This window comes from Rana temporaria, chromosome 7 (genome assembly GCF_905171775.1).
Source record: "Rana temporaria chromosome 7, aRanTem1.1, whole genome shotgun sequence".
In the NCBI taxonomy this organism is placed as follows: Eukaryota; Metazoa; Chordata; class Amphibia; order Anura; family Ranidae; genus Rana; species Rana temporaria.
The window spans coordinates 154,151,505-154,173,890 of NC_053495.1; the positions used below are offsets into that span (position 1 = coordinate 154,151,505).

The following is a 22,386-nucleotide window of genomic DNA, read 5'->3' on the forward strand; positions in this document are numbered from 1 at the left end:
CACCGATCCTGCAGAGTCAGTAAAAAGAAAAAATTCCCTGTCTAGAATGAAGTCCCCCTGCCAAACAGCTCGACCATTAAAATGCATGAGAAATTGCAGCCAGACTAAGAGGTCTTCCCTCATGTCGTGAGAAACACGCACATGAGAGAAGGGGGACTTCAGACCAGAGATTGACATGTAAAGTCTTCTAGAAAAAATCTTCCCGACTGGCATAATCCTAGTGGCAAAGGCTAACATACCTAATAAAGACTGCATATCTTTTAAAATAACCTTTTTTTTTCGGATTAATGACAATAATAATCGATTAAGCTTATCTATTTTTTCATCAGGAAGTCTAAATTCCATTAATTCTGTATCAATATTGATACCCAGGAATTCTAGAGACGTGGCTGGCCAGACTGTTTTTTCCAGAGCTAATGGCACACCAAAATTAGTACAAATTTTAAAGAATGTGTCCAGCAGCTTGGAGCAAACCATTGAATCTGGGGGGCCTAAGAATAAGAAATCATCAAGATAGTGGACTATCAGTTCCGAACCTGATTCAAAATTGACTGACCACTCCAGAAATGACGAAAAAGATTCGAAATAAAAGCAGGACAGGGAACAACCCATGGGCAAACATTTGTCAAAATAAAATTTCCCTCTGAAGTAAAAACCTAACGAATTAAAACAACTTGGATTTATCGGGAGCAAACGGAAGGCAGACTTAATGTCGGCCTTAGCCAACAAAGCCCCCCTTCCTAAACCTCTTAACTTTTTTAGGGCATCTTCAAATGAAGCATATGAGACTGAAGATAACCCATCATCAATCTGATCATTAAGCGATTTTCCTTTAGGAAAAGACAAATGATGTATCATCCTAAAGGAACCTTTGTCTTTTTTAGGGACAACACCTAACGGGGAAATTCTGAAATTTCTGAAAGGAGGAGCAGAAAAAGGACCCTCCACTCTTCCCTCCATAATTTCCGTCTCAATTTTTTTTTGAACTATCTCTGGAAACTTATCAACTGATTTAAGATTATTTACTAACAAGCAACCTTGACTGGAATAACTTGGGAGCGTAAAACCATCTCTAAAACCCTCAATGAGGAGCTGAGCCTTCAACCGGTCTGGGTACCGACTGAGCCATGGGTACATATTTCGCAGAATCACTGGGGTTACTGCTTTTGTAAATACTTGACTGCTGATTGGCTGCAGACATTTTTTTAAAGCATTTGGCGACTGAATGACCCCCTGCGCAAAAGGCGCACTCATGTCTGTATTTACATGAGTTAGGCCATCTGCACTGGCTGTCATTGTAGTTAAAACAAATCCCTTTTCTGTAACCGGAATTGCTTGTACCACTGGATTGTATATTGACGTTTGATTTATTAAAGGCTGGCCTTTGGGGGAGAAAGAGATTCAACCAAAGACCTACGTCCTTTACTCCCCATTTTAGAGAAGGATGTACTGACAGTTTTTGACGAAAGGCTTCGTCGTAATTAAACCAGGAGATACCGCCAAAATTTTTATAAGCCTCTAGGATTATATCTAGATGCTGAAATAACCCAGCGCTTTTTTCCGGGAACTTTTCACATAAAGTCCCCGAAAAAATGCAGAAGGCCTGTAACCAGTTGTTAAAATTTTTTGAGACAGGCCTTCTTCTTTCTTCCTCATCTTTTTTATCTGACTTAGCAACAAATTCTTTTGCAGATGGTAACAAAGATAATATGTCTATGAACTCCCCCCGCCATATCCTTTCCTTTGTTGAATTGGATAAATGAAAACCTAGCGGAGAGATTTCACATGACATAGTTTCCTTTAAGCAAGTTTCAGGTAAATTTTGGGATCTAGCTGAAAGAAAATCAGGGTTAACATTAGTTTGTGAAATTTGATCGCAGTTAGGTAAAACGCCACTAGATGGCGACCATACGCTAATAGCAGAAGGCTCACTAGCTGCAGTACCCTGTGCGGCCTGAGGATTCGCCTTCAGTTCCCTATCAACCTGTGACAACAAATCAGCAAGATTACACAACAGAGTGTTAGTAGGTTCGTTCATACCTGGTCTATCCGAAGGACCCAGGGTAGCAGCAGGCACTAGGACATTCTGCGCTGTTCCGGCGTCAGTAGCAGGAGCTGCCATAGAACTGGAGGCAGCCCCCGTCGTCCTCTGAGGTGACATCTGTGGTGCTGGCGATGGCTGTGAGGAAGCCCATCTGCCTGATGATCTTCCTCCTCTGGCGCTGCCTCTTCCTCCCGTTGCCGGTTCACCAACCGGAGACCCGGAATTCCTGTATGGGAAAAAATTTGAAATTCCCGCGGCCCCCCCCCCTGGCTCTGCCTCTAGCTCCGCCCCTGGCCCTGCCTCCGGAACTCGTGTTAAGGTCCTCAGAAGGACCCGCTCTCTGAGAATTGGCTGCACGGGGAGGGGAGGGGGAGTATACCCTGCGCGGAGTGTGCGTTCTTTTGGCCGGCTCCGGAGCACGAACGGGGGTGCCGCTTCTTCTTTGCCGCCGGACCGGAACCTCGACCTCCATCCTCGGCCTGGCTTCTTCTTGGTTCTCGGCGGGATCCCGGACCTCCAGCGAGCGCCGCTCCGTATCGGCGACGGACGAACCGGAACCTCCGCTGACCGTTGCGGCTCCCACCGGAGCCTCTTGACTCGAAGGTAGGTCCAGACACCGGCGGATCCAATCCTCTCCTCCGTCCTCTCCCGCTCTCTCAATCAGCCGACGAAGCAGGCTCATTCTTCCGGCCTCAGAAGACGCTGTTTGCTCAAAGAAGAACACCACAGCTCCAAGTCTTCTGAGGCGAATGAGCCTGGACTGGACGGAACCCGCTTTAAATAGCCCAGAACGGGCTATAATCCAACAGGTTCCGACCAGTTTAAACTAGATCCTCCCGGGCTTTCTGACCAGAAGCCCAGGAGGGTCATTCAAAGTTCAAAAAAGCCCGCCAGGTTCCCTCAGAGAGAGGTCACCTGGAGGGCAAGTTACTAAATTTAAACTGACCTTTCCCGGGCAAACTACTCAGCCCAGGAAAGGTCACCCAGAGGCCACTGGCCATTCTCCTCACAGGAGGAAGGGGGGAGAACAAACCCCCCCCCTTCCCCAGGAAGAACCACTGTTCCCCGTCGCTCTCCCATGGAGAAAAGGGGGGTAAAATTGCCCCCTTTTCTTGTCATTCTAAGGAGGGTCTGTGGCAGAGACTTTTCCCTTAAGTTCCAAGTGATACTCTGGCTGCCAGGTCAGTGAGAGAGGCCTGTCCAGGTGCACTATACCCACTCTGGCTGGAGTGGCGAAGAAGAAAGTGTTGTTGGAAGCAGGACTGTTTCCCTATTGCTATGCCTGTATCTGCTATTTCTCCTTCTGCTGAATCTCTACTCTTCACCACAAGTTTTATTGTTTTTACCCGGCTGGGTAATAAAGAGCTCAGGAAAAGACACCTCTCGTGGACATTCTGTTACTACTACTTTCACCATACACCCCTAGATGGCGGAGGTGCCATGAGGTAACAGGCCACCCAAAACAAACCAGCAGCTCCTTCGGGGGTAGTGCGACATATATATCGAACAAACACACAGGTATACACATACAGTTAGGCAGGGGTCAAGTCCTGGGGAAAAAAGTGTGGGAACTCCCATCCAAGATCCACTCCCCCACCAAAAAAAAAAAGATACGCTCATATGCATTATTACTAAACCGCATGTTTTTTTTTCCGATCCACTGTACCTTAGTAATCCTTTGTTACTGGCCGCTTCCTGTATATGGATTCATCGGGTAGTGTGCAGGTATTCGGTCACGTCCTCGATGCCGCAATGTCTCCTGGGGGCTTTTGTCATTGTTCCCAGGAAACATTGCCGCAAGTTATCGCGGGATTTAGAAAGAAGCAAGTTCTTTCTAAATCCCGCAATGTCTCCTGGGAACAATGACAAAAGCTCCCAGGAGACATTGCGGCATCGAGGATGTGATCGAATACCCGCACACTACCCCATGAATCAATATACAGGAAGCGGCCAGTAACATAAAGGATTACTAAGGTTTGCCTGCCCCTGACAGTGACTCGAGCTGGGCATCGCTGCTTAGTTAGGGATTGGCTCGGGCGGCTCGGCTGCTCTAGTCCTGCAAAGGGAACTGAGTTCCTGCTGTGAAAAAAGTGCAGGAACTCCGTTCCCACGTGTTCCCGCAGGACATGAGCCCTGCAGTTAGGTCCATATATATTTGGACACAGGCCCAATTTTTATACTTTTGGCTCTGTATGCCACCAGAATAAAATTAAAACAAAACAATCCACATGAATTTGAAGTGTAGACTTTCAGCTTTAATTCAGGGGGTTGAACATAAATATCAAGTACAAATTTTAGCAACTGCCACAGTTCCCTGTCCCAGGCTGCTCCATAATGATCCTCTGGGAAACTCAGGCACACATGGCTTCTCTCCGGCCAATGAGTATGTGGACTGGAGTCTGGGGTGAAAGCAAACTGGAAGCTTGGGACCGGATTACAGAGCTTGGCTTGGGCCCTGGGAGACCACAAGCATACCTCCCAACATTTTGAGATGGGAATGAGGGACACCTACTAGCAAATGTATGTTGGCATAGGACACACACCCTGCCACACCCTCTTAAAGGAGAATTAACCAAAAAAAACGTTAATTAAATCCACAAGGGCTTTTTTTTTACCAATACTATTCCTTTATATTGGCTTTTAAAATTTACAAATGCAGCAATTTAGAAATCAGATGAAAGGTTTAGCACTGGGAAACACTTTTTTAAAGATAAAAAGTAAATTTTATATACAAATATATATAGGAAAATGAAGGATAAATGAGGAGGAATGAGGTCTAGGGTGCCACCTCATCCCTTTAAACCGAACAAATATTAATTACACATGTTCTGTGGCTTATTAAGGTGGTAATTGAACTCAATTGGTGCCTTATCATTATTAAATTAGCCTCAGAACCTATGTACCGTATTTATCGCGGTATAACGCGCTCCCGCGTATACCGCGCACCCCTAAAGTGGCCCCCAATCCTGTGGAAAAAAAGTTTTTTATGCTTTTTTGTACTTACAGTTTTGGTGTCTTGCACGGCGTCCATCGGCGGCCTCGTCGGGTCCGGCGTCCTTCTGCGGCTTCGGGTGTCCTCTTCGGCAGGTCCGGCGTCCGTCTTCGGCGGGTCCGGCGTCCCTCTTCGGCGGGTCGGGTGTCCTCTTCGGCCGGTCGGGTGTCCTCTTCGGCGGGTCCGGCGTCCTTCTGCGGCGTCCTCCCCGCTCGTTTCCCGCCACGAGTTTGAATACGGCGCCGGCATATACCGAGCGCAGTACACTCGTGAATCTTCGGGCAGGCTCGGCAACTGTCGCGCTGACGTTCTGTACGCTCAGGACGTCAGTGCAAGAGGCGCAGAGACTGCCTGAAGATTCACGAGTGTACTGCGCTCGGTATATGCCGGCGCAGTATTCAAACTCGTGGCGGGAAAGCGGGTATCGGCGTATGTCGCGCACCCACGATTTTGCCCTGATTTTCAGGGCAAAATAGTGCGTGGTATACGCCGATAAATATGGTAATTCATATGTGTTCGGGTTAAAGGGATGAGGTGGCAACCCTAAATGAGATACAGAGGGACATTTCTCCAAATCAGGGACAGTCCCTCGAAATCAGGGACAGTTGGGAGCTATGCACAAGGTGTATCGGACCTGGACTCTGTCTCCAGGATTTTTTGGGAGAAAAATGCAGCATGTAAATTGACAGCAGGGAGCCGCAGGCCCCCTGGAGCTAAACATTGGGTTGCAATGGTGACCCCTTATGCTACGCCCATGAGGATCAGTGTTAAAGCATAGTGCATAGGCACAGTCACTCCACACATCCATTCACATTTGGGTTCAGGCCATGCCCTTAGCATTTTTTTTCTGAACCTCATATCAAGTTAGCAGAAACAAACTGGATTCTTAGATTACAGAGCATTTGAACAAGAATGTTTGAGCACACCTTGCTATTATTTTATTATTATTGATTACTAATATGGACTGTGTATTACTGTTACTATGTTACATTTTGTAACCTGAACATGGTGTATGCTTTACTCACTTTGCAGTCTCTCTAAGTGGAAGTTCCAAATTTGAAGGTTTCCTGATTCAAGCCCGCTCGGGCAACTCAGCAACCCCTCTGGGCTCCTTTGCGGTCGCAGACAACAGTGCACAGACCCTCACATGTACCTCTGCTAACGTAAGTTTAAAATATGATGAAAGATGTGTTAATCTACGAAAATATAAATGCTGAAGAAGTTTATGCAACCCTCTGACCAGAGAAAAAACATTAAACTGCAGGCAGCTTGAGAAAAAGATGAGTAAAAGAATTCTGGCAGGCGGCCACTCCAATCTTCACTCCTTACTGTATCCAAGGTTTCTGTGATGCTTTCTACTCAGTGGCGGAACTACCGCCATAGCGACCCACGCGGGCGCTATGGGGCCCGCAGCCAAGTGGGGCCCGGCAGAGCCGGCCCTACCATGGGACCCGATGGAGTAGACTACTTGGACTCCGTAGGAGCCGCCCGGAATCCTAGATCAGTAAGCAGGGGCAGAGCAGAGCGAATGCTTGTCGGCGGTGCGCTGCCTCCTGCACTGGTTGCCAGAAAAGCTTGCCGACCAGCGCCTAGCAACCAGTGACATCAGAGGACAGGGCCGCCCCAGCATTAAGAGCCTAAGCCTCCGCGCCAATAAGTTGCTCCGCCCACCTCCTTCATCTTCCAGCGTGAGATCTGTTAGGAGTGTCAGCCCGTGACAGTGTGAGCCAAACCTGAGGCAGGGGTGGATGAGAGCGGGGGATGCAGACCCCCCCATCAGCCGTTGCTGACAGGCTCTGTAAAGGGAGAGAGCCGCAGCTGCGGGGGATTTCCACCCCTCCTTCTCCTCTTTGAGCTGAGCAGCTGGGAAACTAAGAAGAGAGCATTATGGGATAGATAGTCCATGATACCAGCAGGCCTAGGATGCAGCCCTGCAGCCCCCAACATGCCGAGCGGGAGGAGGAGAGAGGGCAGACTGTGAGAACTTGAGAAGAGAAGAGGAACCATGAGGCTGTAGGGTGGAGGGAGCCAGAGAGAAAGTGACAGTGATTTTACTAGGCAAGGTAAGAACTTAACTGGGGGGGGGGTGCAGGCTTCCATAGAGGTACAGGACTTTATCACTGGCTGCTCTTACTCTGTCCTCCACTCCAGCTGGCTGCTCCCACTCTCTCCTCCCCACCTGGCTGCTCCCACTCTGTCCTCCTCCCCACCTGGCTGCTCCCACTCTATCCTCCTCCCCACCTGGCTGCTCCCACTCTATCCTCCTCCCCACCTGGCTGCTCCCACTCTCTCCTCCCCACCTGGCTGCTCCCACTCTCTCCTCCCCACCTGGCTGCTCCCACTCTGTCCTCCTCCCCACCTGGCTGCTCCCACTCTCTCCTCCCCACCTGGCTGCTCCCACTCTGTCCTCCTCCCCACCTGGCTGCTCCCACTCTGTCCTCCTCCCCACCTGGCTGCTCCCACTCTCTCCTCCCCACCTGGCTGCTCCCACTCTGTACTCCACTCCACCTGGCTGCTCCCACTCTGTCCTCCCCACCTGGCTGCTCCCACTCTGTCCTCCTCCCCACCTGGCTGCTCCCACTCTCTCCTCCCCACCTGGCTGCTCCCACTCTGTCCTCCTCCCCACCTGGCTGCTCCCACTCTGTCCTCCCCACCTGGCTGCTCCCACTCTGTCCTCCTCCCCACCTGGCTGCTCCCACTCTCTCCTCCCCACCTGGCTGCTCCCACTCTGTCCTCCTCCCCACCTGGCTGCTCCCACTCTGTCCTCCTCCCCACCTGGCTGCTCCCACTCTCTCCTCCCCACCTGGCTGCTCCCACTCTGTCCTCCACTCCACCTGGCTGCTCCCACTCTGTCTTCCCCACCTGGCTGCTCCCACTCTGTCCTCCTCCCCACCTGGCTGCTCCCACTCTCTCCTCCCCACCTGGCTGCTCCCACTCTGTCCTCCACTCCACCTGGCTGCTCCCACTCTGTCCTCCCCACCTGGCTGCTCCCACTCTGTCCTCCACTCCACCTGGCTGCTCCCACTCTGTCCTCCACTCCACCTGGCTGCTCCCACTCTCTCCTCCCCACCTGGCTGCTCCCACTCTGTCCTCCTCCCCACCTGGCTGCTCCCACTCTCTCCTCCCCACCTGGCTGCTCCCACTCTGTCCTCCTCCCCACCTGGCTGCTCCCACTCTCTCCTCCCCACCTGGCTGCTCCCACTCTGTCCTCCACTCCACCTGGCTGCTCCCACTCTGTCCTCCCCACCTGGCTGCTCCCACTCTGTCCTCCTCCCCACCTGGCTGCTCCCACTCTGTCCTCCTCCCCACCTGGCTGCTCCCACTCTCTCCTCCCCACCTGGCTGCTCCCACTCTGTCCTCCACTCCACCTGGCTGCTCCCACTCTGTCCTCCACTCCACCTGGCTGCTCCCACTCTGTCCTCCACTCCACCTGGCTGCTCCCACTCTGTCCTCCACTCCACCTGGCTGCTCCCACTCTCTCCTCCCCACCTGGCTGCTCCCACTCTGTCCTCCTCCCCACCTGGCTGCTCCCACTCTGTCCTCCACTCCACCTGGCTGCTCCCACTCTGTCCTTCCCACCTGGCTGCTCCCACTCTGTCCTCCACTCCACCTGGCTGCTCCCACTCTGTCCTCCCCACCTGGCTGCTCCCACTCTGTCCTCCACTCCACCTGGCTGCTCCCACTCTGTCCTCCACTCCACCCGGCTTCTCCCACTCTGTCCTCCACTCCACCCGGCTGCTCCCACTCTGTCCTCCACTCCACCTGGCTGCTCCCACTCTGTCCTCCACTCCACCTGGCTGCTCCCGCTCTGTCCTCCACTCCACCCGGCTGCTCCCACTCTGTCCTCCACTCCACCCGGCTGCTCCCACTCTTTTTTTTTGGAGGGGGGGGCCCCATACAACATTTTGCTATGGGGCCCTGTGATTTCTAGTTACGCCCCTGTCTCTACTGTAGGGTGACCAGACATCCCCAGTTTCAGGGGACAGTCCCCTGATTGAGGACACTGTCACCGGACCAAGTCTGTCCCTGATTTTGTCCCCAGATTGGATTTAATAGGGGGCAGGGGCAATTTCAAAGACAGTCAGTGCAGAATTAAAATAAAAAAAAATTGAATTACACACCCCCGCTCTGTCGTGCCTACTAGCATAGGGGGGTTGTATTTTTCCTATTATCTGTGCCCATTTCTGATGATCATGTGCTGGTCAGAGCGGAGGGAATATTTCTTCAGTTTCGGGCGCATGCCCATTCAGCTCCGCTCGCATGTTCTTCTGCCAGCCACCTGCCGATCTCCTTGCCTTCCCTGGCGGAGGGATCTTCCTCCGCTCCCCATCCAGTAGTAGCCGGGGCCCGAAGAGTAAGACTTGAGCGGCTGTGAGGTGGGCGGCGACGGGCAGAAAGTGCTGATTGTTGCCATTACCAGTAAAGAAAAAATATGTCCCCGGATTTCATTTTAAAAATCTGGTCACCTTACTCTACTGTATATGCCATTTTCCCTTACTTTTGGATGCCACACCTCCTATTGTGCTCTATGGTTTTACCTGCCGCCCCTATGTCTGGACAGAGCCTAGTTTAAAATCCAACTCAAGAGAAAATCCATACTTTCTCCATCCCTCTTTCCCACCATTTTCCAATCCATCCTGCCAGCTCCTAAATTCTCCTTACTTTGTGAAGTCAGTTATACTCGTTAGATTCCCACTCACCCATCCAGTTCCCTCACGGGGATCACAGGGATCTGATATCTTCAGAATCCTAAGATGACCCTTCTGCTGGCAGGTCAATGGTAATTGTCCATGTCACTCAGACAGTAAAGAGGACACCTAGAAGAGGGAGCCCTGTAGAGGTAAACAGAGAGAAGGACCTGGGGCTGGGTGATCATGTCAGGTATGTGAAAAGAGGGATTTAAAGAGTTTTTTTTTAACACAGTGATCAGAGAGAGCTGGGTTAATTGGAGGAGTTAGAGATAGGTTAATTTTTTATATTTTTTTACAGAATTGTGCTTTAAATATTTTGTTCTAGCTTTCGCAATAAATGCTAACTCTCTCTCTCTGATGTTTTAGCTTTGATTACACTCCGAGGCCTCGTACACACGACTGAACATGTCCACTGAAACTGGTCCATCGGACCAGTTTCCGCGGACATGTCCGACCGCGTGTACGGCCGGCCGGACAGTTTTCCGGCCTTGTGGACAGGTTTCCAGTGGACAAATGTTTCTTAGCATGCTAAGAAACATGTCCGCTGGAAGCCTGTCCGTTGGACATGTCCGATGGTCAGTACGACTCATCGGACATGTCCGCTGGCCCGAGAACCCGCACATGACATCGAAGTCATTCGACGCATGCGTGGAAGCATTGAACTTCCGGGTTCGCGCACGTCACCGCGTCATCGTCGCCGCCACGTCACCGCGTCATCACCGCGTCGTCTGTCCGCGGGGAATTTGGTCTGATGGTGTGTACAGCCATCAGACCAAATGATCCCAGCGGACATGTCCGATGAAAACGGTCCGCGGACCGTTTTCATCGGACAGGTCCGCTCGTCTGTACGGGGCCTAACAGGTTTATTATTCAGCTGTTTTCATATGTCCCATTGTTTTCAATTGGAAGGAGCGGTGGAGGAGTGGTAAACACACCGCTCCTCTCATGGAGTGTTGGAGTGACTTTTGGAGCGGTTCCACCAGCGCATCGGCTCAGTGTGAAAGGGCCTCCACATTGAGACTGCAGGGCAGGAGTTTTTCAGGTGGTATTTAGGCGCTATTTTTAGCACTAAACCGCCTGAAAAACTCCCCAGTGTGAAAGGGGTCTAACCGTTGCACAGCCCATAACAGGAAATGAGGAGTTCATGATCTGCCAGAATGTTTATTTTTTCTGTATTTTTTCTGTATTTGCAGCATCATTAGAAGGATAGACACAGGGGAATGTACATGTACTGTATGTAATGCAGAGGTATATTGCATGTTTTTTTTTTTTTTTTTACATACACTTACAGGAAAAGTTCACCAAAAAAATAAAACTTTTATCATACTTTCATTTATTTTGCAGAGTGCAGTGAGCCAAACATCTTCTGCCTCTAAATCAAATGTACAGTTGAAATGGATGGCTCCATCAAGCGGCAACTCAGACATACAAATTAGGTAATTTTTTTTGTAAGGTCCTGGCTATACAGATAAAAGTCATTGAAAAAACAACATGGGTCCCCCCCAGTCCATTACCAGGCCCTTTGGGTGTGGTATGAATATTAAGGGGAACCCCAAACCAAAAAGACCCTTCAGGTCTGGTATGGATTTTAAGGGGAACCCCCCACCAAAATAAAAAAAAATGGCGTGGGGTTACCCCCAAAAATCCATACCAGACCCTTATCCGAGCACGCAACCTGGCAGGCCGCAGAAAAAGAGGGGGGACGAGAGAGCGCCCTCCCCCCTCCTGAACCATACCAGGCCACATGCCCTCAACATTGGGAGGATGTTCCCATGTTGAAGGGGACAAGGGCCTCATCCCCACAACCCTTGCCCGGTGGTTGTGGGGGTCTGCGGGCAAGGGGCTTATCAGAATCTGGAAGCCCCCTTTAACAAATTGTACCCCTACCATTTCACCCAAAAAAGTGAGAAAAAAAGGGAATAAATCCACACACACAAAGGGACAAGTATTTTAATAAAAAAAAAATTCCAGCGCCGTAATCCTTCTACAATTCCGACCCGCCGCTACGAATGATACCGCCTCCATAGGAGGCTCCCGGCTGAATAACGCGCAACCCGTCTGACAGCTGTTTATAACGCCCGTGACGTGGATGGGTGACCTCGCCCCCCTCTGAAGCAGCGGGGTTTCCGGCGGTTTCCCCGTGGTATATAAAGGCAATTGCATTGCCCACATAACTGCTGGAGACAGCACAAAGAGATCTAAAAGTCCTTTTCCATGTTCATCAGGAAAGGGACAGTATGGGAGGCTTGTAAGTTGTGCATGACCTACCCCAAATCTAGCACTGCCTTCTGACCCATTGATAGTAGTAAAGAGTCTAGTATCCATCAGCATTAGTAGTTTAACCACTTGGCATCCGCGCTATAGCCGAATGACTGCTACAGTGTGGACCTGAATTGCCGGGAGTCCGTCAATAGACGTCCTCTCCTTTGCACACTCCACTGAAACTCGGGTGATCACAGATCCGAGTAAGGGGTCGGTCCCGGCTCCTTATCACGTGATCAGCTGTCAGCCAATGACAAAAGCTTGGTAATCAGCGTGAAGAGAAAAAAAGCCGATCACCGGCATTTGTGTAAGGCCCCTTTCACAGGGTCGGACCATCCAGGTCCGCCTGTCAATTTTGTCGGTGGATCTGAACGGCCGCTCCATGCAATCCCATGGAGCGTCGGATGTCAGCGGAGACATGTCTGCTGAAATCCGACCCGATCCGCCAAAATCAGACATATGGCGATACGTCCCCATCCGTCCATGGCGGATCGGGTGAGAGCTGATAAAAACGGGCATGCTGTTCGTTTTTATCAGATTTCTCCATAGGAGACAGCAACGCTGCACAAGCCCCTCCCCACTCAGTGAGTACAGAGGGACTTGTCATCTGCCGGCTCAGTGGAGATCAGCAGAGAGATCTTCCGCTGAGCTGGCGGACTCCGTAGCTTTGCCCAATCAGGGAGCAGAATGCACTGTGCAGCACGCAGTGTATTACAGGGCGTTCGGTGGGGCAAACACCATGCAAATTCAGGTGTTCTTGAAAGCCGAACCATTCCCCCAACACTAGTGGTTTGTGGGCCAGCGCATTGCTGCAATGAAGTCTATTAAGGGATACAAAGCTAATTCCTTTTTAGGAAGGCTTGGGGGACAAGTAAAAGAACACCACACTGCTATGTGTGATGGGGTTCTTTTAATGTAGGTAATTTACAGTATATTATGCCTGGAATTCACTTGGAATTTTTTGTGTGTGTATATAAGATATAGATATATACATGTGTGTGTTTTTTAAAAAATAAAACATCTATACTTCTTTTAAGGGCCACCGTGGTGCAGACAGAGAAGGTCTTCTGGACTAATGTTGCAAGTTGTACGATTACCTACAATTCCACATCAACAAGTGGATCTGGTACAAGTTGCACTAGTGCTTCAAATAATTCTTTCAGAATATCAGTAAGTACCATCAAGTATCTTTCATTAAAAAATCTAATCATAATCAGTTGACTCTAAAATATTGTCTTTTAAATACCTTTGAAGCTTTTTTGGCTTTTCTTCTTGTTACTTGAATTTGTATAACAAATTCCACAATTAGCAGAAAATATATGTTCTGGCATATATCCACTGTTTACTTTGTAGGACACTTTTTTTGCAGAGGACCCGAATGCAGGGAGATATACTGGCCCGGATTCACAGACATTGGCGCATATTTATGCCGCCGTAGCGTATATTCTTTACTCTACGCCAGCGCAGAGAGGCAAGCACTGAATTCACAAAGCACTTGCTCCCAAATCTGCGCTGGGTTTCTCAGGTGTAAGTCGGCGTAAGTGGAAGTGGGCGTGAGCCATGCTAATGAGGCGTGACCCCATGCAAATGATGGGCCGAGCACCAGACAGATACGTATTGCCAACTGCGCATGCGCCGTCCCGTGGGCGCGTCTCAGTGCGCATGCTCACAATCACGTCGGAACAACTGCCTAAGATACGCCGGATCACTGCCTACGACTTGAACGTAACCTACGCCCAGCCCTATTCACGTACAACGTAAACTACGTAAAATACGCCGGCTTGTGTTCTCTGGTGCAGCCCTTTGCATGGATGCTGCTGAGTTACACCTCCTTTATGGAGCATAACTTTAGGCCGTACGTACAATTTACGCACACCAGTCGTAGCCTATGCCGGGTGCAAGTACGATCGTGAATCGGCGTATATCCCTCATTTGCATATTTGAATAGAAAAGCAATGGGAGCGCTACATGCGTCCAGCGTAAATATGCGCCCAAGATGCGCCGCCGTAGGCAAGTTACGTTGGTCGGATGAAGTCTATTTTCAGGCATATCTAGTTTTGTAGGCACGGCGCACAGATACGACGGTGCGTATTTGCACTTACGCGGCGTATCTCGAGATACGTCGGCGCAAGTGCTTTGTGAATCCGGGCCTACATGTTCAAAAGATTTAAGTGCAACTCCAACCAAAACTGGAGCATTATTGCTGGGACATGAAGTGAGAGGAAATGCCCCTATCATAGACACAGACAAAAAGAACAAAGGCCTCTTCAAGGTTTTAGCCATTACCCGCTCTTTTTAAAATGGAAAAAAAATATATAAAATTCCCTGAAACTCAAAAATAGGATCTTGGCCATTAAAAACATTCCATGCATCTGAGTTTTCATACAAATTGTTCTTATAGAATTCTGTCATTCCATCACTGTGAAGATTTCCCTGTCATGCTACCTCAGTGACCATTGCCAAGTAATGGGAAAATCCCCTGATGGGTAAACGGCAATAAAAAAACTTTTTTAGTAGAGTAAGTTTTAAAACGTTTTTGATGCTTTTATTGAGATTTGTGTCCCTGTGGGAGAGGTTTCTCCTCACTTCCTGTCCGAACGACAGTGATCACAGGGACAGAAGTTGATGGAAAACATACCCAATGGGGACACAGATAATGCTGAAAACCTTAGAAAGGTTCTTAAATGTCCTATCTTTATCCAAAAAATATACATCTTTCTACTGGAATTTTTCTGTAACAAGACCATTCAGATTAGAGAATGGCAAACAGTCATGCATGATCTGACCTACAAAGGTCAAGAGTGTAGTCAAAAACCTCTACCGTTGTTTTTTCTCCAAGGAAAATACAAGCAATTGGCTTAAATGACACCATGCATGATCTAGTGCTATTTTTCTTGTGATTGGTTGGCCTTTTCATCGGCTGATGTCCACAGAGGTAAGGATTGTCATCTCAATGTCCTAAAATAAACTGAGCAGATTGGATGGCCATTATTTAATGTCTATGGCCAGCTTAAAGGGGTTGTAAAGGTAAAAAAAAATCCCTAAATAGCTTCCTTTACCTTAGTGCAGTCCTCCTTCACTTACCTCATCCTTCTATTTTGCTTTTAAATGTCCTTATTTCTTCTGAGAAATGCTCACTTCCTGTTCTTCTGTCTGTAACTACACACAGTAATGCAAGGCTTTCTCCCTGGTGTGGAGAAAGCCTTTTGAGGGGGCGAGCAGGAGTGTCAGGACGCCCACTAACACACAGCTCCTTTCTCTATTAGCAAAGTAGAGAGCGTCCTGACCCTCCTGCTCGCCCCCTCCCCCCTCAAGAGGCTTTCTCCACACCAGGGAGAACGCCTTACATTTCTGTGTGGAGTTACAGACAGAAGAACAGGAAGTGAGGATTTCTCAGAAGAAATGAAGACATTTAAAAGCAAAATCGAAGGATGAGGTAAGTGAAGGAGGACTGCACTAAGGTAAAGGAAGTTATTAAGACCTCTTTCACACTGAAGCGTTTTTACAGCGTTTTAGCGTTAAAATAGCGATATTAAAACGTTTATAAAACGCTCTCCATACATCTCAATGGACCCTTTCACACTGAGTCCTGCAAGCAGCATCTTTGGAGCAGCTTTTGGGTGCTGAAAAAAAAACGCTCCAAAAACGCCCCTCTCCATTGAAATGAATTGAAGGCGCTGTAAAAACACCTTGCCCTTTCACACTGAGGCACTGCAAAAACGCCCTAAAACGTTAAGCCCCATACACACTATCAGTTTTCCTGACGGTTTTCTCTTCAGGTTTACCAAAACCATCTAATATGAGGTCAAATTTGTATGCAATCAGGCAGGCCCTTGCACTACATGGTTTTGGTAAACCTGATGAGAAAACCGTCAGGAAAACTGATAGTGGGTATGGGGCTTTAGGGTCTCAGCAGTGCTTTACCAGCGTTTTTCGGGCGCTGGCATTGTAAAAGGGCTCTGAAAGCACTCGGGCTTTCACATTGGGATTGCAGATGAGACTTCTTTCAGGCGCTTTACAGGCTTTATTTTAACGCCAAAGCACCTGAAAAAAGCTCGAAAAACGCCCCAGTGTGAAAGGGGCCTAAGGAAATATTTTTTTTTACATTTACAACCCCTTTAAGTCTTCAGAAGAGCTTCATAAACCACTAAATATACAACTGAAATTCATATATTTTCACATAAGTCTCCATAAGTTGCAAAAATAAAAATTATCTTATGAGGTATCAGAACTTCTCTAATGGTATTCATGTTTCTCCTAGGTTTCCTTCCTATTTGTGATGATCCTGGCTATGGCAATTATGTGGCTCTAAAGGCAGTGTTCTCCGTGTCAGCCTGTCTTAATAGATCAGATGGGAAGTTTTGCAATTAAATACAAACATTTCAGCAATGGAAACGTAAATGCAGTTGTGAAACCACTTTTTATATCATTTTAAATGTGCTGTATATGGTTCAGCTTCCAAACAAACTTGGGCTAAAAATACTGTAATCCTTTGTATCCGTGTCTAGGAATATATACTAAATTCAATAATTTGGTGCAGGGTTCCCCTTAATATCCATACCAGACCTGAAATTTCGAAATTCTCAAATGTTGGAACAGCTTCACAGACACGCTTCAAATTTTTTTCACACCCTCTTTTTAGCCATTGTTAGAGAAGCCAAGCCCATACAGGTAATATACCAAGCATCTGTTGATAATGTTGTCTAAGTAAGAGATTTTGAAACATCATCTTGTCACTCTATAACAGGGTGACAGTACAAAGGTGCTAAACACTCCCCAAATTGCTTTTGGAGTACTATTAAATCCAATAAAAAAGATGGTATGTCACCTCCTTACAGTGGCTAGATTTTCTGTTCCCTGACATTGGTAATCTCAATAATTGCCAAATGGGTGGTTGAAATAGATGCACGATAGTGTCTAACTGCTTCGAACAATTTACCTTTTTTTGAGCCATGTTTAGACATTCCCAAGTGTTCCAAGACGCTCTATCCAAATACTTTAGCTACCTCACTTGAAACATGGCCATGGCAAAGGTGGGAGGGAAAACAACCCCCACTTTCTTATTTTACCCCCTTCAACCTCCCCCTTTCCCCTACCAACAACAAAGTGTTGTCCCATCCCTGCTGTCTGAGAGCTGATCTATTCTCATTTTTTTTAAGCTGTCTGTAATACAGTCAATATGTAAGTTGCAAATGTTTTTAAACAGTAATTATGATTAATGTTATACTACACACAATTTAGACAGAACTGTGATTGCAATATTTTTTTTATTTTAATTTGTTTAAATAGACAAAATGTAATAAAATGATATACTAATAAAAAACATTTTAAACCAATAAAATACACATATACTTTTTTATGAAATTATTTATACTTACTTTTGCTTAAAAACGCATTTCATTTAAAGTCCCAAAAACTCCCCCTTCTGTTATCCAACAGGGATGGAGGCATATGTTTCTCATATGCCTCATTTAAAGTCCCAACCCTAGTTTTCTTTATATCACACAGGGATGGAGATGCATTTTACTTGATACCCTTATACATTTATGCGTTTTTTTCCCAGTGCTCTTTACTACTATACCAAGCATAGGTAGAGGCCGTGACACACCCCCAGTCACCTTCCCTCCATCTACTCATCAGTATTTATATGCCTCTATTGAGGAGACTGAAAAGGTTTAGTTAGGACTGCAGAATGCAGAGAGCCTTGGCGATGGCCTGCAGCTTAATCATGTATTTGCAAATGCGTGCAACCAATCCTCTGTTTTTAATGCATACAGTTAGACAGTTGAATTTGGTTTGCTGTTTGGGTGGTAAGTGTGAGCCTGGTTATTACGTATACAACTTTATTTATACTTACTTTTGCTTAAAAACGCATTTCATTTAAAGTCCCAAAAACTCCCCCTTCTTTATGAAATTAGGTTTCTGGTGTACAAACTATTTTTATTTACTTTTTGCATTCTTTATTTGTCAAAATGAAAAAATGTTTACAAAAGTTTGCAAGAGAGTAAAAAGAAAAAAAAAAAAAACATTAAAATTCCAAATACAGTAGAAGCCACTCTGAAAAAGGGGCTTACAACAAAACAGACACAAAACCATAAAAGATAAAGGGGCTTATTTATACAACCCTCCGTGAAAGCAGTGGCAGAAGAAACGTGCCAGGTATCCGACAGAGAGAAATCGATCTCGTCACCTCCCCGCACAGATAGCTGTGTGGTTGGCTTCAACTGGATCGCCTATTGGTGTACAAACTATTTAATACATCATTTAGATATAGTGCTTTGAAAAAGTATTCATACCCCTTGAAATGTTCCACATTTTGTCATGTTACAACTAAAAACATAAATGTATTTTATTGGGATTGTATGTGATAGACTAACACAAAATTACACATAATTGTGAAGTGGAAGGAAAATGATAAATGGTCTTCAATTTTTTTTTTTTACAAATAAAAATCTGAAAACAGAACCACTTCCACTTCTGAAGGCATTTGTATTTAGCCCTCTTTACTCTGATACCAATAACTATAATTTTGCGGAACCAATTGCCTTCAGAAGTCACCTAAATAGTAAATAGAGTCCACCTGTGTGTAATTTAATCTCAGTATAAATACAACTGTTCTGTGAAGCCCTCAGAGTTTTTTTTAGAGAACTTTGTTAAACAAACAGCATCATGAAGGCCAAAGAACACACCAGACAGTTCAGGGATAAAGTTGTAGAGAAGTTTAACCTCTTTCCGCCCGGTCAATAGTAAATTGACGTCCGGGAAGTGGTTCTGTTATCCTGACTGGACGTCTATTGATGTCCAGCCCGTGGGAGCACGCATCGCGGCGATCAGTGATGTGGGCGGTCAGTCTGACACCCTGCATTTCCGATTTCGGTAAAGAGCCTCCGGCCGAGGCTCTTTACCACGTGATCAGGCATGTCCAATCACGGCTGATCTCGATGTAAACAGGAAGAGCCGTTGATCGGCAGCTCTCCTGACAGGGGGTATACGCTGATTATCAGCATAGCCCCCCCCGTTGATGTCCGCGCTGGACCACCAGGGCAGCTACCAGGACCACCAGGGAAGGGGGCAACATGTGGATGGCCAGGTATGTACCCCATGGCCATCCACATGTTAAAAAGTATTCGCAATAGATGCCAATCAGTGCCCACAAATGGGCACTGACTGGCAACATGGGAAGTGATTGGCAAACATATAAAACAAGTGATGCCCAGCACTGCCATCATCAGTGCCACCCCTCAGTGTCCATCCATGCCCATCAGAGCCCACCTATCAGTGCCGACAAATGCAACCCATCAGTGCCACGCATAAGTACCCATCAGTGCCACCCATAATTACCCATCAGTGCCGCCTATGAGTGCCCATCAGTGCTACATACCAGCACCGCCTATCAGTGCCCATCAGTGCCGCCTATCAGTGACCATCATCAGTCCCAACTCATCAGTCCCACCTCATTGGTGCCACCTCATCGGTGGCCATCAGTACCACCTTATCAGTGCCCATCAGTGCAGCCATATCAGTGCCCGTAATTGAAGAAGAAAACGTACTTATTTACAAAAAAATGTAACAGAAAAAAATAAAAACTTAATTTTTTTCAAAATTTTCTGTCTTTTTTTAGTTGTTGCGCAAAAAATAAAAATCGCAGAGGTGATCAAATACCACCAAAAGAAAGCTCTATTTGTGGGAACAAAATGATAAAAAAAATTGTTTGGGTACAGTGTAGCATGACCGCACAACTGTCATTTAAATTGCGACAGTGCTGAAAGCTGAACATTGGCTTGGGCAGGAAGGTGCGTTAGTGCCCGGTATTGAATTGGTTAAAGTAGGGATAAGTTATAAACAAAATACCCCAAGCTTTGAACATCTTACGGAGCACTGTTCAATCCATCATCTGAAAATGGAAAGAGTATGGCACAGCTGCAAACCTACCAAGACATGGCCGGCCACCTAAACTGACAGGCCGGGCATAGATAGCATTAATGAGAGAAGAAGCCAAGAGGCCCATGGTAACTCTGAAAGAGCTGCAAAGAATCACAGCACAGATAGGGGAATCTGTCCTGCACTCCACAAATCTGGCATTTATAGAAGAGTGGCAATAAGAAAACCATAATTAGTCTCGTTTGCAGCTTGCGAGAAGCAATGTGGGGAGACACAGCAAACATGTGGAAGAAGGTGTTCTGGTCAGATCAGACCAAAATGTGACTTTTTGGCCTAAAAGCAAAACGCTATGTGTGGCAGAAAACTAACACTGCACATCACCCTGAACACATCATCCCCACTGTGAAACATGGTGGTAGCATATTCATGTTGTGGGGATGATTTTCTTCAGCAGGGACAGGGAAGCTGGTCAGCATTGATTGCAAGATGTATGGAGCCAAATACAGGGCAATATTATAAGAAAACCTTTTAGAGTCTGCAAAAGACTTGAGACTGGGGTGGAGGTTCACCTTCCAGCAGGACAAAGACCCTCAACATACAGCCAGAGCTACAATAGAATGGTTTAGATCAAAACATATTCATGTGTTAGAATGGCCCAGTCAAAGTCTAGACCTAAATCCAATTAAGAATCTACGGCACGACTTGAAAATTGCTGTTCACAGACGCTCTCCATCCAATCTGACAGAGCTTGAGGCCCCTTACCTTAACATAGGCCCATTTTCAAAAACAATTGACTTTGAGGGTCATGGCTTGGCGACCAGGGGTCACAGAGACCCCATATTTGTGGGGTAGGTAGCTGAAGACCTACCCAACCACTGGTTGAAATGGGGCTCATATCATCTATGGTTCCAGGCGGTTCCATCTTTACCCGGTCTTCCTTTCGGGGTCCGGTGCCTTCGGTCACTTACCTTGGCCGGGCTGCGTTGATGTCACTCCCATGCATGTTCATGTGCATCCTCTCTCTCATCCTCTCCCTCTATTTAATTTAATATGTTATACCAAAAAAAATTGCATATTTTATTTTATTTTTTATAAAAAGCCACACCAAAATCCTCAGCACCAGGCCCATGATGTTATTAATCCGGCCCTGACTCTCTAGATGTGCAAAGCTGGTAGAGACATACCCACAAAGACTTGCAGCTGTAATTGCAGAGAAAGGTGGTTCTACAAAGTTATGACTCAGAGGGACTGAATACAAATACACGCCACACTTTTCATATATATATTTGTAAAAAATGTTGAAAACCATTGTCATTTTCCTTCCACTTCACAATTACGTGCCACTTTGTGTTGGTCTATCGCATAAAATCTCAATAAAATACATTTATATTTTTGGTTGTAACATGACAAAAAGTGGAACATTTCAAGGGGTATGATTATTTTTTCAAGGCACTGTATATATTGCCCAAATATTGTCTTTATGTTTCTAGTTTACAAGTAAAAATGTGGCTATATCATTTTGGTAACACAATTGTATTACGGTATGTGTAGCCAATAGGCAAAGGTATGATGGGCGAAACAGTTAGGAAATGCCTCTGGGTGAAATTCTTGTAAGTATTTGGCTCTAGGTCTATAAAGGCCATCTAACATATTACCTGAAATATTACACACCTCTATTTTCATTAATTCTTAAAATATATAATGATGGTCACAGATCAAAAATGTATGCCACTGGCCTGTTTCATACAGTATCTCACAAAAGTGAGTACACCCCTCACATTTTTATAAATATTCTATCTTTTTTTTTATGGGACAACACTGAAGAAATTACACTTTGCTACAATGTAAAGTAGTGAGTGTACAGCTTGTATAACAGTGTAAATTTGCTGTCCCCTCAAAATAACTCAACGCACAACCATTAATGTCTAAACCGCTGGCAACAAAAGTGAGTACACCCCTAAGTAAAAATCTCCAAATTGGGGCCAAAGTGTCAAGATTTTGTGTGGCCGCCATTATTTTCCAGCACTGCCTTAATCCTCTTGGGCATGGAGTTCACCAGAGTTTCTCAGGTTGCCACTGGAGTTCTCTTCCACTCCTCAATGATGACATCACAGAGCTGGTGGATGTTAGAGACCTTGCGCTCCTCCACCTTCCGTTTGAGGATGCCCCACAGATGCTCATTAGGGCTTAGGTCTGGAGACATGCTTGGCCAGTCCATCACCTTTACCCTCAGCTTATTTAGCAAGGCAATGGTCGTCTTGGAGGTGGGTGTGTTTGGTGTCCTTATCATTTTGGAATATTGCCCTGGCCCAGTCTCCGAAGGGAGGGGATCATGCTCTGCTTCAGTATGTCACAATAAATGTTGGAATCCATGGTTCCTTCAATGAAATGTAGCTCCCCAGTTCTGACAACCTCTGCATATGACTCTGAACACATGCACTCAACTTCTGTGGTCGACCATGGTGAGGCCTGTTCTGAGTGGAACCTGTCCTGTTAAACCGCTGTATGGTCTTGGC

At 46.7% G+C, this 22,386-nt stretch overlaps 1 protein-coding gene across 1 annotated transcript in view; it reads left to right on the top strand.

Moving 5' to 3' along the window:
* The window catches only part of LOC120945784 (putative ferric-chelate reductase 1), a 39,277-nt gene extending 22,142 nt beyond the window's left edge, over positions 1–17,135 (top strand). The window contains exons 3-6 of the mRNA XM_040360187.1: positions 6,069–6,199; positions 11,072–11,163; positions 13,027–13,159; positions 16,251–17,135. Coding sequence (XP_040216121.1) covers positions 6,069–6,199; positions 11,072–11,163; positions 13,027–13,159; positions 16,251–16,301 — 407 coding nt within the window. The 3' untranslated portion in view covers positions 16,302–17,135. The remainder of the gene's footprint in view (positions 1–6,068; positions 6,200–11,071; positions 11,164–13,026; positions 13,160–16,250) is intronic.
* Positions 17,136–22,386: the final 5,251 nt, after the last annotated feature.